Source organism: Bufo gargarizans, chromosome 7 (assembly GCF_014858855.1).
Source record: "Bufo gargarizans isolate SCDJY-AF-19 chromosome 7, ASM1485885v1, whole genome shotgun sequence".
Classification (NCBI taxonomy): domain Eukaryota; kingdom Metazoa; phylum Chordata; class Amphibia; order Anura; family Bufonidae; genus Bufo; species Bufo gargarizans.
In genome coordinates, this window is record NC_058086.1 from 164,552,559 (window position 1) to 164,568,837 (window position 16,279).

Here is a 16,279-nt window from a genome sequence, read left to right on the forward strand (position 1 = left end):
GATTTTGATCCTTCCTAGATTTGCAGGCAGAAATAAATGACCAAGAGGAGTCTTTCAAAGAAATACATTTATTGTGCTTTTTATGCATTTCAAAAAAATATCGGTTCGTTGAATTTGTATACAATGACTGGACAGGACTCTGCGCGGGTTCTCTCCAGTTACTGGATGGGGTGCATTGTTTAGGTGACTGTCCATGGTCTCTGCAGGTTGTCCTCACAGAACACCAGATACAAACATACGATTGCAAAGTAATGGGGGAGGATGCATGGTCAGCAGGGCATGCAATGGTCATCTCCAGCCTGGCAGTCCTATGTAAAAGTCTGATATCAGTAACTCACCTAAAGACCCCTTCTCTCCTGGTGGCTTTCCAGTTCCACGTTATATGCTTCAGTCTCTGGGTGCAGTTGACATTTCCTGCGTCCTGTTGCCGGCTCCCAGGGCATGGGGCTTCAGCCCTCAGTCCGAGGCTCGGGAGGCTGTGTGAGCGCTGTGTCCGGAGGTCCCTGGTTCTCCTTCCTTCTCCTGAACACAGAACCTCTGTCTGCGGCTGCATTTCCTCCTCACTCTATGGGGAGTTAACCCCTGCAGCGCCGGCCTGCCCAGACTCTGACTGAGGTTAATAAAGAGCACGATCCAAAATAGGACTCCTTCCTGCCCTCACCAGAATAGCACGAGCTGCTGTGCTGCTCCAAGCCCCTGAACGCCGCACAGCCTCCATTTGTCTCGAGACTGTCAGGAACTACAGGCAAAGGGAAAGGATGCAGACCCAAGAGCTGACACTTCATTGAAAAAAAATTCTATGTGATAGAAGGCCTCTAAGGCGGATTATTACTGGCGCCTTGTACTACTTATCATCTTATTTCCCTCCAGTGCAGTGGAGTGGTTTCTTCTCAGGGTGCTCAGAATCAATGATAATATTAATAATAAAAAAATATTAATCCCATTTTTTTAAGCCACAGGCAGATTGCAGTTTTATCATAAAGAGGAGAAAACCTCCATTTTCTTGTAAATTTGGGCCGAGCTGGTGACGTCATGGAGCAGGCGTCTGGATGGCTGCATGGGCGAACGAGAGAGACAGCATCAAAAGCCAGCCTCCTATTACCTAATTACTAACTTTCAGCCCTTTAAATCCGCCCTCCCCCAACTCTTATGTGAAAAACACACACAAATAAAACAAAGGGTCCAGTCCGGCCCAATGAGTTGGGTCTCTGTCTCCAAAACAACCCCCCCCCCCTCCTCTCCAAGCCTATACACACCCTGCACTGACCATCACCCGACTTTGGGTCACTACAATACAATCCACTATTAGCAATAACCCCTTCGCTGCCTCTTTGTCTGCAAAACACATAACCAGGCCGGTTTAATGGGTGAATTAACATGTTTTGCTTTAATTAGTTGTGTGTTTGTGGAGGGGGATTGGAGACTACAAAGCCTAAAGCCTCCTGCACAGTCTATGCTCTTTGTGTGGCGCTGTCCAGACTTTACCTGATGACTTATTGTTTATGTTACTATTTATGTGTTAATCCGAGCGGGTCACAGAGCCCACAATATCCATGAGTCGGGTGTGGATCAATACTGACCCTAGATCGATATCTATCTCATATCTATCTATGTCATATCTATCTATGTCATATCTATCTATCAATCACATATCTATCTATCTATCTATCTATCCATCTCATATCTATCTATCCATCTCATATCTATCTATCTATCTATCTATCTAGCCTCACACAACATCTCATATAAAGCAAGGATCTGCATTACATACCATTGTCTGAAAGTGTTAATACCCGTATACTGAACCTATATCTATCTATCTATCTATCTATCTATCTATCTCATATCTATCTATCTATCTTATATCTATCTATCTATCTAGCTATCTATCTAATATCTGTCTGTATTACATATGTGCCTTATATCAGTACGTGTGTTTACTTCTTGTAGATACATTTGTTTTTTTATCAAATGTATCTATATTACACCACTATCTATCTCATCTCTATGTATATATCGATTTACTTCATACCTATTTATATGTAATTATTTATCTTCTCACACGTAATTATCTTCTTTCTATACTATATATAAGTATATCACTTTTCTTATTTTTGTAATTTAACTTATACATAGTTCTACTCATATTGTAATGTGTGAATACACAGTAATCTATCTACAAGCTAGCAAAAAAAATAAAAAAATTTTTTTTTACCTGATACATCCTTATAAAAATAGAAGCTTCATTACCTAATTAAAAGTAATGTAAAATATTATAACGTATATTATTAGGTCAGGATTTCACTGGAAATTGCGAGATTTATATCTTTTGGTCGGGCCGGTGGATGAGTATACTGCGTGTGTGTAGATAGAAGACAGATAGGAGACAGAAAACCAGATAGATAAATATGAAACAGAAGCTGGAAAGATAGGTGAGATCTGAGATAGAAGATATCCATTTACATTTTATTTTATATTATCTATCGCTCTCATATCTACATAAATACACATGCAATACATAAATGCTAGGTAATCCTAATAATGCATGATGAGTATACATGTGGCAATGCAATAAACATTTACAGCATGTATAGTGTATGTAAATCTTCCAGCAGACAATCCCTCCCATTAGTGGACTCACTAATGAACCCCCCCTCAGTAATGAAGCCCCCCCTCCCCTTGGGCTCTTTAGATGTTTGGAGTGAATTAGGGAATGTGGATTTTCAGGGGAGTGACCAATGGCAGCGTCGGGCTGAGCGCCTGCGCGCTGTGATTGGCTGGCCGGGGGTTATTAGCTGTGCGAGGCTCCTAGTTCATGTCTAGTGAAGAGAGTCCAGCTGGCGCCAGGGCTGACATAGGATGCTGCGGGATGTTCCAGGGGAGGCCAGAGCCACCGAGGCTGCCATCTGAGTAACAGCCTGCCCTCTCTGCTCTGAGTGCGGTAAGTAACGCTGCTCGGTACAATGTTACCAGTCTCTACGCGGTTTACCAGCACTTTACCAAGTATCTGTTTGCTATACAATGTATCGACCTGTGCGCAGCTCCACTTCTTCATCTGCTACAATGTATCACACTCTCCAAGGTGGCACAAATAGCTGCATCGCATGTATTATCTTTACAATCTTATCGCTGCCGATAAGAGAAACAAAGTAAACAACATTTACTGAAATAGACGACAGTCCTCTCCATGTATGATGGCTGTGAAGGGGCTGGGCGCTCTGGTGTTGGCAGGGGCACACAGCTGGCATGTAGGGGTACTGGTTATGAATACAGCTGACTATAACCTGTGCTTTCTGTATTTTCTCTCCAGGTGTTCCTGCTGCTACTCTTCGTCTCGGGGACTTAAAGGGACTTCACTTTCACTTTCAGACGCCTGAGTATAATACAAAGCGATAAGGATTTGGGTGCATTTGGAAAGTGCATAAAAATAAAACCCATGATGGAAGTGGCCACCGACCAGCCTCGCTGGATGGCACACCATGCAGTGCTCAATGGGCAGCACCCAGAGAGCCACCACCCAGGACTGGCACACAACTACATGGAGCCAACGCAGCTCTTGCCTCCTGATGAGGTAGACGTCTTCTTCAACCATTTGGATTCCCAGGGAAATCCTTATTATGCCAACTCTGCCCATGCCAGGGCCAGGGTCTCGTACAGCCAGGCTCACGGTATGTATGCCCTGTTGCCCATGTTATGGGGTGGGGGGGTCACTAAACCTTAGGCCAGCCTATGAATACTTCCTCCTTCACCGGGTGAGCTGTCCTCTAGTAACCCTTTCTTTGCCACCGTCGACACAAGGGGATCTCACCAAAGGTGTATTAAGAGCGAAAAAATAAACTCAAAGGTGACCCCCGTGGCCTTATATAGGGGGGCATGGAAGATTGGGGATCTCTTGCACTGAGTGGCGGGGTTGTAGATTTGGGCCTGAGTATTCTGTAATATTGTAATATCTGAATGTGCATATGACTGGGGATGACTTCTCTATCTCTCGTTGATTTGATGAATAGTGCGATATGTATATGATGTGCACAGGGATTCATATCTGCAGGCAGTAGGTATATGTGACAGCTCATGGCATAGGCCCTGCAGATGGTATGATAGTGTAAGCATGTTTTAGGCATGTAGCCTCCATCATATGTGTGCTGACAGTGTGCCTACACTGGATCTCTATGCTGATAGATTAGTACATAGGATACTATAAGGAATTGTGACATGACTGATGCCCTCGTCTTCTGCCCACAGCTCGCCTGACCAGCAGCCAGATGTGCCGGCCACATATCCTGCACAGCCCTGGGCTGCCCTGGCTGGAAAGCGGCAAGTCTGCCCTGTCTGCTGCCCACCACCACAACCCCTGGACGGTCAGCCCGTTCGCCAAGGCCCCCCTGCACCATGCGGCCACTGGTGGCTCCCTGTACCCCGGTGGGGGCTCCTCAGGCGCCACATCCTCCGCACACTCCAGCCCGCACCTGTTCGGCTTCCCCCCGACCCCTCCCAAGGATGTATCCCCGGATCCGGGCAGTGCAGCCTCCCCCAGAGGGGAGGACAAGGACAGTATCAAGTACCAGGTGTCCCTGTCTGAGGGCATGAAGATGGAAGGTTGCAGCCCCCTGAGGAACAGCCTGGCATCCATGGGGACTCAGTCATCTACCCACCACCCTATACCTACCTACCCGTCCTATGTGCCCGCACCCCACGACTACGGCAGCAGCCTCTTCCATCCTGGCAGTCTACTGGGAGGCCCAGCCTCAAGCTTCACCCCAAAACAGAGGAGCAAGAGCAGAACCTGTTCAGGTGAGAACCCCTAATCTACCTATGGGTGTATAAAGCTGAGCAATACATTATCACATGATCGGCCACCTATAGAGTCCTGAGCATTATGGATGATGAGTAGGTCACCCTTCTCATGACGTCACAGGATCCATAGGGGACTGTCCCCCGATCTGTATACATGGGAGTCCAGCTGCAGAGCTCGGGAACACACACTGGCACAAGCTGGACGGATTTGTAAAACATGGCAGGGATAAATGACTATCAATAGGTGGGCTCCAGAACCTCAGGGGGAACTGGCCACACTACAAAGATGAGCTCAGACATGGGGGTGGCGGGCTAGAGCTCCAGGATTGGGGTAATAGGTTAAATATGACTTTACTCCAACATTCCCTCCACTTCATGAATATACATGACTTCCCAATGTCTGCACAGAAACTGCACTAACCAATTGTGGATACGAAGTAGGATCAGTTTTTAGCTAAAACTGGAAATGAAAGTAGATAGAAAAATAGATAAAACTGTTAAATAGAAAAATACATATAATATTTTTCTATCAACTTTAATATCTGTATAATTTATTATCGATCTAATATCTATCCACTAAATATATAATTTTTTACCTAATATCTATCTATTACATATCTATATAATCTGTCGATCGATCTAGTATCTATCCATTAAATATCTATCTTTATTTCTATCTAATATCTATGTATCTCATCAATCTAATATATATATATATTGGTCATAGGAAAGTTATTATTCTATGAGAAAAAAAATACATTATTTGATGCAGATTTTTAGATTTTATTAAATTCCCGCTAATTCTATCATCTGGTAAATGTTGTTCTTGGTGATTATATTTATCCCGACATTATAGGACATATCCCGATACTTATTGCCCCTCAGAAGAGCTGTCTGCAGCTGCGGGGTCCTTACACATTTTTTATTATTAGGTATTTTATCTAAATGTCGCACTGCTGGGATTATATGGTCCATATAAAAAATGTAAAATAGCAGAAAAAGGTCAGTTTTTGGAAACTGTAAACCTTAGGACCCGTCCTGCAGATCTCTCTTCTTATCATCTCTTCCTCCACCTATTATTAGTTTATGAATCTGTTTCTAGCTCTGCTTTCGCCCTGTTTTAAGCATTTTGATTAATGTATTTATTTTTTGCATCTATTTGTCTAAAACAGTTGAGATTACTTTCCCCCTATTTTGTAGCCAAAATCGTTTCCTTTTCTGATATGTCAATCATTACAAATGTGTTAGAAATGTCGGATGATCCTTGTTTAGAATAATATTTATATATAAAACAACTAGAAATATAATATGACTGAACAATTTGCAAACGATTGTCATTGCTTCTTAAAGGGGACGATTAAATATTTCCCCGATTTCTAACAAGTATATATTTTTGAACTAATGGGGGGCACTGATTGGGGTGGATCATCTATGCATTTAGCTGTAGATCTGATAAAATGATTTGGGGGTTGCAATCAGGGGCTCTCATGTCATCCCCCCCTCCCCATTTACTGTTGCTGTATAATTTGTGTCTGGAGATCAGTGCAAAAATATTGTGAATTTGTTTTTAAAGAAAGAAATCCGGTTTCTTCGTGTTTCCATTTAGAAGGGAGAGAGTGTGTGAACTGCGGAGCCACGGCCACGCCGCTGTGGAGGAGGGACGGCACCGGCCACTATCTCTGTAATGCCTGCGGCCTCTACCACAAAATGAATGGTCAGAACAGACCACTCATTAAACCCAAGAGAAGACTGGTAGGTGTCTCTGTGGGCACTGGTTTGTGGGGGTGCTATAACTGGTGCTGGACTACACTGCTGTGTGCCACTTCTTGGCTGCAAAGCTTGCAATCTACTAGGCTGCTGTGTTTTTGGCTTGTTAAAATAAATGCACACTAATTCATATATTGGCAGAAGAGCTTGCAATCTCTGCTCCATCTGAAGTTGAATACGTGCAGGTTTTATGACATGACCTTTATTTATGTCCTGTTGTTCCTTATATGACCTTAGGCGAGGGGGTTATGTATGCAGTAAACTTGTAGATTCACCTAAAACTGTCTAAATTTCCTTTCCACCCCCACCCAGGAGTGTAGAGAATTCCCAAACTGTCAGGTATTGTGCTTACCGCCCTCACATAAGATGCAGGCACTGCTGACTCCAATGCATCCAATGGGAGAGGGGGGGGTGTTTACACTATTTCCCCCCAGCAGTTCTATCTATCTATATAAGGGCTCCTTCACACAAAGTTTTTTGAGTTCCGTATACAGAACCATTCGTTTTAATGGTTCCGCAAAAAAAACAAAAAAAACGGAATGTACTCCGTATGTCTTCCGTATCCGTTCCGTTTTTTTGCGGAGCCATCTATTTTTTTTACGCCCAGCCCAATTTTTTTCTATGTAATTACTGTATATGTCATACTGAAAAACGGAACGGAAGTGGAAACACTACTGAAACAAAAAACGGATCCGTTAAAAACGGCCTGCAAAACACTGAAAAGGCCATACGGTCTTGTGAACAAGCCCTAATCTATCTATCTAATGTATCTATCTATCTCTCCTGGAACTAAGATTCTCCCTGCTTGCATGCTAGACCTTGTAGTTCCACAGCTGCCTCAGTGTGGACGTGAGAACAATGCAGGGAGTCCTGGCTGCTCTCTTCATACCCTGTCTGACCAGTCTGATGGCTGCAGCCCTTATCAGCCTCCTGCATCAGGGGAACACCCTGGCTGTAATGTGGCCCAGTGCAGGGCATGGAGTCACTGGTCTTGTGTAGTCTGGAGCAGCACAGTGACTTGTACCCCCCCTCTCCCTCCAGGACTCAGACAATCCTTACATTTTCTAAGCTATTCGTGCTCCTGCTTTTCCATGGAGTCACCTCCACACTTTGTGTTCGGGAACCAGTTGCCTTTGTTGTACAGGGCTCTCTGTGAGCTCATGCTGGAAGCTTCCTATCCGGATATCTGCATTGTGCTGATAAGGAAACCTCCACTCTCTGTTTCCGGACATAAAATAAAAAGTTTAGAGAGTTTTACCCTAGGCGAGGCTGCTCTGAAATGTCCAATACTTTACAAATAATGCCTCTGAGGTTAATAATAATAAATGGATTTTTCTGTGTTTTCTTGGAAAGGTTGAGGGGGAAGGGAGAGCATAAAAAACATATCAGAAACATTAACTCCTAAAGTGCCAGTCAAGTCTGAACTGCAGCCTTTTCTGCCAGGGGGGGTCACTGAGAGAAGGGGAATTCCTTTGAGTCACCTAGAACATTGACTGGTGGCAGCAGAGGCTTGAAAACAAATTAGGGTGGGTTCACTCATAGGTTTTTGCTGAGGCTTTTCTGCATTTTTGTGTTTTAGTGGCCTTCTTTCCACATGCATTTTTTTATTTTTTTTGCAATAAGTTAGCTGAAAGTCTATAGGAAATATAAAAAACAGGACACACAAGTTAAAAAATTTTTTGCTCCTGCATTTTTTGTTAATTGGGTGGCATTTTGTTTTAGACTACGCACAACATTTTTGGTAATGACAGTCATGCTGCAACGGTCGCACAAAAATCCATCCAAGTTCGATTTTTGTGCAACGCCGTATCTGACTATCATTACCAAAAATGTAGCGCAACATTGCTGCTACATAAATGGCGCACGACACATGTCGCAGTGTAGTTGTACCCTTTAAAGTCGCGCAACAAATGTCGTTGTGTAGCCGTACCCTTAGGCCTCATACACACGACCGTTGTGTGCATCCGTGGCCGTTGTGCCGTTTTTTTTGCGGACCGTGGAAAAATCGGAAAATGCACAGTTTGGCAGCCGCATCCGTGTTTCCTGGCCATGAAAAAAATAGGACCTGTCCTATTTTTTTTCACGGCCAACGGTTCACGGACCCATTCAAGACAATGGGTCCGTGAAAAATCACGGATGCACACAAGATTGTCATCCATGTCCGTGATCCGTGTCCGTTTTTTTCTAAACTTGACTTAGATTTTTTTTTCATTTTTCATGTCCGTGGATCCTCCAAAAATCAAGGAAGACCCACGGACGAAAAAACGGTCACGGATCACGGACCTACGGACCCCGTTTTTGCGGACCTTAAAAAAAAAACGGTCGTGTGCATGAGGCCTTAAACACAGCATGCTGTAAGGCCCCTCTAACACGAGCGAGTTTTCCACGCGGGTGCAATGCGTGACGTAAACGCATAGCACCCGCACTGAATCCTGACCCATTCATTTCAATGGGTCTGTGTACATGAGCATTTTTTTCACGCATCAGTTCTGCGTTGCGTGAAAAACGCAGCATGTTCTAAAGTCTACATTCTTCACGCAGCCCTGGCCCCATAGAAGTGAATGGGGCTTCAGTGAAAAACGCATTGCATCGGCAAGCAAGTGCGGATGCAATGCGTTTTTCACTGATAGTTGCTAAGAGATGTTGTTTGTAAACCTTTAGTTTTTTATCACGCGCGTGAAAAACGCATCAAAACGCCTTGCACCCGCGCGGAAAAAAACGGAACAACTAAACGCAATCGCAGACAAAACTTGCTTGCAAAATGGTGCGAGTTTCACTGAATGCATCCGGACCTAATCCGCCTAACTCTTGCCTCTTTTTCAGGCATTTTCACATTTCCCTCTCTAGAAGTTGTGTTTAGAGGTTTTGTTTTACTGGAAAAAAAAAACCAGAATGAGGCCTCTTGCACACGAACGTCGTGTGTCCGTTGCCGTATTGCGTCCCGCACTTGAATGGGTCCGCAATCACGGAGATGCAGACCGGAAGCACAGATCGGAACCCCACGGAAGCGCTACTTGTTCTATTTTTTTTTTTGCAGTGCGCATGGATCACGGACCCATTCACGTTGCCTGTGCACAAAAATGCAGATGGGTATTTTGGCGTATTTAGAGTTAAAAAAAAACCTGTCAGTGCAAATTCATTGTGTATGGACCCTAAGGCTATGTTCACATCTGCTTTGGAGGCTCCGTCACAAAATTTGTCAAGAATAGCAGAAAGAAAAGTCTTGCATGCAGGACTTTTTTCTCAATTAAAAGGTTTCCGTGAAACCTAACTGATCCCATCATAGTCAATGTCCGTCACCTCTGTTATTTTCGTTCTTCTGCTCTGTTATAGGAAATAAATAGCGCTGATGTGAAAGCAAATATCAAAATATCAAAACAATGCAGTGAACTGCTAACCCAATCAGATTACCTAACCTGAGATTTTTTTAAAAATGTTTTACTTAATAATAATACACTAACTTTGTGGAATAAGATGCATTACTACAAATGGGATGAATAGGATAAATATAATGGCAACATTTGCATTAATATTTAGGTCAGAGAAAAAAATCTGAAACTTGTGTGATTTATACTCTCATGTTATCACTGGTGGAATGAGGCTATGGCTAGTGACATCAGTGATCGCCTGGCTCTCATGGGCGTCCAGCCCATTGGTTTCTCTAGTAGGCATGGGGTGACCCCACTGGGCATTCGCACACTGTACGATGAGCCAGTTTCTCAGTCCACCCCTGGATGTTCTAGATTAGGGTACGGCCACACGGTCAGGTTTCTGCAGGCAGTGTTGGAAGCTAAAACCAGGAGTGAATTCAAATAAGAGGAGACGTCATATCCGTCCTTTATACTTTCACTCCATTTATGATCCACTCCTGATTTTGGCTTCCAAAACTGACCGTGTGGCCATATCCTTGGGCCATTTTTGAAGATGAAGTTCACCAATTCTGGGTCCCACAAAGTTCTATATGGGCAATAAGTGTAAGAGAATAACTGCAAATTATTACAAAGGTTATTGGTTGATATTGGGTTTGGGGCCTCTTTCCTTTACATATTAGAGGTTTTACCCATGTCAAATCAATTAACAATATGTTCCTTGCCCAATTTGCCTCTTAACAATGTAACATTTTTGTCAACTGTAACACAATGAAGGTTGCATGGTGAATGAGGCACATACTGACCTGTTGATCTATCTTTTCACAGTCGGCAGCTCGGAGAGCAGGGACCTGTTGTGCAAATTGTCAAACGACAACCACAACCTTATGGCGACGCAATGCAAATGGAGACCCAGTGTGTAACGCCTGCGGACTGTACTACAAATTACACAATGTAAGTTGCCCCTGGTGATGGGATGCTTGCTATGGCAGAGCTTGGCTTGCTTGGAATTCAATGAGATTGGTTTCTGTTAGGTGCTCCCCAGGGTAATGCACCATTCATTCTCCAGCATAGCAATGCCACATCCAATGTGACCTAACAATGCAACAGCTTGGCTGCTGCAGCCCCGGAAAACCAAAGGGAGATGGCGAGACAATAGCCGCACAATCATCCCTTCTCTTTCAATTTGCTGAATTAATCTGGATGTCGATTGTTTAACCCCTCTGCTGCCCGTCCTACTGAATGATGTCTCATTGTTCCAAGCACATCATATCAGCAAGGTAGAAAGTGAAGTGCTCGTGACATCAAATATGACCAATGACAACATCTCGCCCTTGTATCACAATAGTATAGTAAGCTAGAACCAGTAAGCTTGTGCCAAAGCTATATCTATTTTTACCCATCAATATATAACGAAGTCACCGCCACCGGGAACTGAATTGGTTTTCTAGGCACCAGTGACATTACAGAGGCATGAGGCACAATGTGCCACTTGTCTGAGCGCGACTCGCCCTTACCGCAATGTTGTCAGTCCACCCATCATAAGCAGGTGCCTATGGGGGAAAGTACTATTTAAATAGTTTATTATGCATGTATTTCCAAGATAATCCCTGGCCAAACTCAGTAAGATTTTCCTGGTTTAAAACAAAAATATTTTAAAAAATAAAAAACACATGTGGTCTGCAAGATAGAAGGGACTATGTTGTTTGCAGTGCATGATGGTTTAACATCTTAATTGTCAAGGAAATAGCATTAAGCTAGCACATCTATTCCGCAAGAGTGCAGATGTATTGTACATGGTTTAAATTAGGCCGAGGCTGATGTTCTTGTATTCTGTTACAGGTGAACAGGCCCCTGACCATGAAAAAGGAAGGAATTCAGACCAGGAATAGAAAAATGTCCAACAAATCCAAGAAAAACAAGAAGGGCTCGGAGTGTTTTGAGGAACTTTCCAAGTGCATGCAGGAGAAAACCTCCCATTTCAGTGCAGCTGCCCTGGCTAGTCACATGGCTCCAATGGGGCATTTGCCTCCTTTCAGCCACTCCGGCCACATCTTGCAGACACCGACACCCATCCACCCTTCCTCTAGTTTGTCCTTTGGGCACCCACACCCATCCAGCATGGTAACAGCAATGGGATAAATATAATTCCTTTACAGACTGTGTAAGAGCACGTGGGCATTGCCTGGGTTGGCGCCCGGAGTCCTCCAAGAAGACAATGTAGAACTGGCCTGCGCCTCGTCTGTTGCACCAGATAGGCATTCACATTGGACTTACACAGGACTCTTTGGTGGGACCAGATAAGCACTTTCCTCCCCCTGGACTGGAAATCGGAATAATCTGTTTTCCACTTGCTGACCAACCCGCGGTGAAGGTAAAAAAAAAAGGTGGACATAGTGAGATTTTATCGTCTTACTTTCTTGTTCTGTTTTTAAATTACTGTGAATATTGTACATACATTAACGTCTCTTGTGGGTGGAAAAGACCCCGTGGTGGTTGATGCTGGATTTATACTGCAGACTTGTTACAAATGGACGCCTTTATATATAGAAAACAAAATTAAAATCTAAGGCTTAATTTAAAAAAAGAAAAAAAAAAGGAAAAAAAATATTTATTTTTTTGCTCCTGGAATTTTTTTTTTTTCTCAATCCGTCTTTGCCCCTGTCCTGGGGGTCATCTGGTCTGTGAGCTTTCGAATCCACACTGCCTACTGCCTGCCGCCCTTCTTGGATAGGACCACCATAACATCTTTGACCTGAACTTAACCCTTTCTGCCGCTGGAGGGTTGCTGGTGGAGAGGTTTTGGACTAAACAACCATGAAAGCAAACAAACATTGAACATTGCTTTATGTGGTTCTCTGTAAGTGATTTCACCTGGTCCAAGATTTCAAGGGCTTTTATTTTTTTTTATTATTATTATTTTTAAGGCTCATTGGCTCCGCTCCCCGACATTCTTAGTTTGCACGTGCCAGATTTCCTTTACATCCAGATATGTTTTCCATGTAACAAAGAAAAAAAATTATATTTATATCTATATTCCTGACATTTTTTTTTATTTTTTATTTTAATTAATTCATTGAGTGACCAAGAGCAATGTGAGGTTACTTTGGATCCTACTAAGCCATTTCAGGAAAAAAATAAAACATCAGTTCATTGCGTTCCCACCGTCTATCATTTAGCAGAAATGTTACAAAACTGGCGATTCATTTTTAGCTTTTTTTTTTTTTATCTCAATGTAATAATGTGAAAATGTAACATATGCTTGCCCCTTCCCAAATATCTTAATGTTAACAATTTAATATCACATTGTTATGTATATATTAATTATTAATATAAGGGCAAAAGCTGGGTGGAGGATAAAATACAGCTGGACGCAGCAAATGAACCCATCCATGTACAAGGAAATGTTCTCGACCAAATAAATGATCCTTGTTCTGACATTTACAAGTAAAAATCCAAAATATATTTAAAAAAAGACTACAAATGAATACAGGGCCAACTTGTCTGAGGGAAGGCTTATGTACAGATGACATCGGGACAGGCGTAGATGCACACATAACGAAGACGGTTGATGGAAAAAAAAGGGGGTTTGGGATTGCGCCCTAAGGTCCTTTAAAATTTCTTTAAACTCTTGGCAGTCAGGAAACACTTCAGCCATTGTCCTGATCTCCTAGCTGTACGAGGGGTTAATGTTCATGGTACAAGCTGTACATTATTTTGTACCTTTTATTTTTTATGGGGTTGGGAGGGAAATTTGAAGAAAATATTACTGATACAAGAAAAGAAAATAGAGAAGTGCAATATCTCGCCAGCCTGCAGTTCAGTCTGGGGCCCGGAATAAATTATTTTGTATCGGTAGGCGCAGAAAATGATACAGTATTTTTTTTTACCTTGTTTTGTTTAGTGACCTTAAGTTATTGTCGATTCTGTACACCATGTTTATAATATTGTCTGTAAAAAGTGTATGCTATCCTCCTATTCAATGAAGGTGAATATTAAGAATAAAAAATACTTTTTTGTGGAGTTTTGGATCACTGCTCTTTATTCGCACATCTGTTTATGCCAAAAGCAGGGAATAGTTTTAGAGGTGATTTCTGGGTGTTATTTTTTTTATTAGAAATTTTTGGTTGAAAATTATGCTAATCAAGAGTGATGTATATGATGTTGTGGAAGCTGCATTGGGGTCATAAACATAATAGAAATATGTATCCATTATTTTTAGGTATAAGAAAAAAAAGTATAAGAAAATATATAATTATCAGAAAACTTGAGAAAAAGATAACTTAGATAATTAACATCTATAAATACAGAAATAAAGTGGCTCATGTATGTATGTATCTATCTGTCTTATCTCTCTCTCATCTTCTATCTAATCTCATCTATCTACCTACCTCATATGTATCCATCTCTTAGGTATGTACAATCCCTTGCTTTGTCCCCATGCACTGATTACACTTGTATTACTACCATGTATTATGTTAGGAAATATTGACCCACACGTCTCTGCTCACACTTCAGGCGCACAGAGCCGCAGCCTATTAAACATGCTAAGACAATCTCCGCACTTTGTTTCCAGGTGGAACCAGTTTTGCAGGATCCATGGGATCGGTATTCCTCATTTAGACTTCCACTGCTTTATGCTTTTGTCCCACATACAACAAATGTGGTAACTTCCTCTAACTACAAGTCTCTTATTACATACCCTGACTATAGTCTCTGTGTCTCCATGACAAGACTGAGATTTAGGCAGTTTAACCGGTGCTTAAAATATATGAAGACAGACAGTGAGGATTAACTCATTGCCCTGGTGACTGTTAATAGCACTTATCTCAGGGATGTCCGACTAGTGGCACTCCAGCATAGCGGAGCAGGTTAATGAGATATTGTGTTACTTGTAGTATTACAAGTTATACTACTGTGCTATCTTATATACAAAGGATCACAACTCTTCCACATTGATTCTTATTGGGGGGAAGTACTCCTATAGCCATGAAAATGAACAATATTATAATGACTGAAACCTAAAGGCACAGTTCACACCAGCAATCTTCAGGAAGTTGTTGAGAGCAGAATGATAGCATACTCGATTGCATCTTTCCATGTAATCATCCATAGATCATGCCACTATCCAGTTTTAGGCTAGGTCTACACAACGACATTTGTCATTTTGTTGCACCAATGTCGCGCAACAATTTTTATAATGGCAGTCTATAGTGTCGCACTGCAACATGCTGCGACTGCGATGCAACAGTCGCGTTGCAGCATGTTGTCGCGCGACATTGGTGCAACAAAATGTTGCGCGGCAAATGTTGAAGTGTAGTTGTGCCCTATCTGTCGCGCGACAAATGTCGTTGTGTAGACCTAGCCTTAAGGTGCATGGAGTGCACGCTTGGCTGGAAAACTCAAACATATCCATAGGCCACCATTTACTTGAAGAGTGTCCTTTTGGCCTCCTTCAGACCAGTATATAGTAGTATACTGTTTTTGTTTTTAATAGGATAGCCTAGCCAACTACTCTATTCCATAAAGTATACGGTATATGTTTGTTGGGAGCTGATGGGTGACGTATGCCATTGTATGCCTATACAGGAGGTATACACAATAGTTACATGTTAGGTAATCCTCCTAACATGAGAAGAACGCAGTACATGCGCACCCTGACATGATAGAGGCAACACATACAATTTCGGCAAGTATATAAATCATATTCAGATATTAAAGGGCTTGTCCCACAAAAAATATTCTCAATTTTTCAATCCAGCCCCTGGATCTGAATTATTTTGTGTGATGCCTACTGTCCATGCCCACCTTGCTCCTGCTGTTCCCCGCGGGCACAGACACCGTCCTCTCCATGTTGCTGCCTCTATCATCCTGCCTAGTGTGCCCTTAGGGCTCCCGTCCAGTGCACACGCTCACTAAACCTTTCCCAACCAAAGGCTAAGGGTCCCCTTAGTATTTAGAGGGCTTCTGTCATCAAAAATCCTGCGCCTGCGCCGTCCAGTTTAGAATTTGGCGCAGGCGCAGTGAGGAGGCTGGCAGCAGGCGAGCGTCCTTCACTCACTGCGCCGAATACTAAACGTGACGGCACAGGATTTTACAGGCACAGAGGAGAAAAAGGATGTCAATTACTGATACAAGGGCGTGCCAAACGGTGAGAGGACGGAGCCTCTAGGTGCTGCAGCAACGCCCCACTAGCACCTATAGGCTCATTAGCATATTATAAAAGTCATTATTTAGCGCTAACGGCGGCAGACAATGAGATATAAGTCATACAGTTATGTTCTGCTGACATTAGCACATCGCTAATGTCAGCCAACTATATAACGGGGATAACGATTTTTTGATGACAG

General features: G+C 42.7%; 1 protein-coding gene across 2 annotated transcripts; it reads left to right on the forward strand.

Moving 5' to 3' along the window:
• The first annotated feature begins 2,831 nt into the window (after positions 1–2,831).
• On the forward strand, positions 2,832–13,952 carry GATA2 (GATA binding protein 2). Of its 2 annotated transcripts, none has more exons than XM_044301900.1 (6): positions 2,832–2,941; positions 3,311–3,668; positions 4,243–4,791; positions 6,368–6,546; positions 10,758–10,883; positions 11,772–13,952. In XM_044301900.1, exons 2-6 carry the CDS (start codon positions 3,437–3,439, stop codon positions 12,069–12,071), a joined length of 1,386 nt encoding a protein of 461 aa, XP_044157835.1. In that variant the 5' UTR covers positions 2,832–2,941; positions 3,311–3,436; the 3' UTR covers positions 12,072–13,952. The 2 variants fall into 2 exon arrangements, with proteins under 2 accessions (XP_044157835.1, XP_044157836.1); XM_044301901.1 differs by having other exon boundaries at positions 6,401–6,546.
• Positions 13,953–16,279: the final 2,327 nt, after the last annotated feature.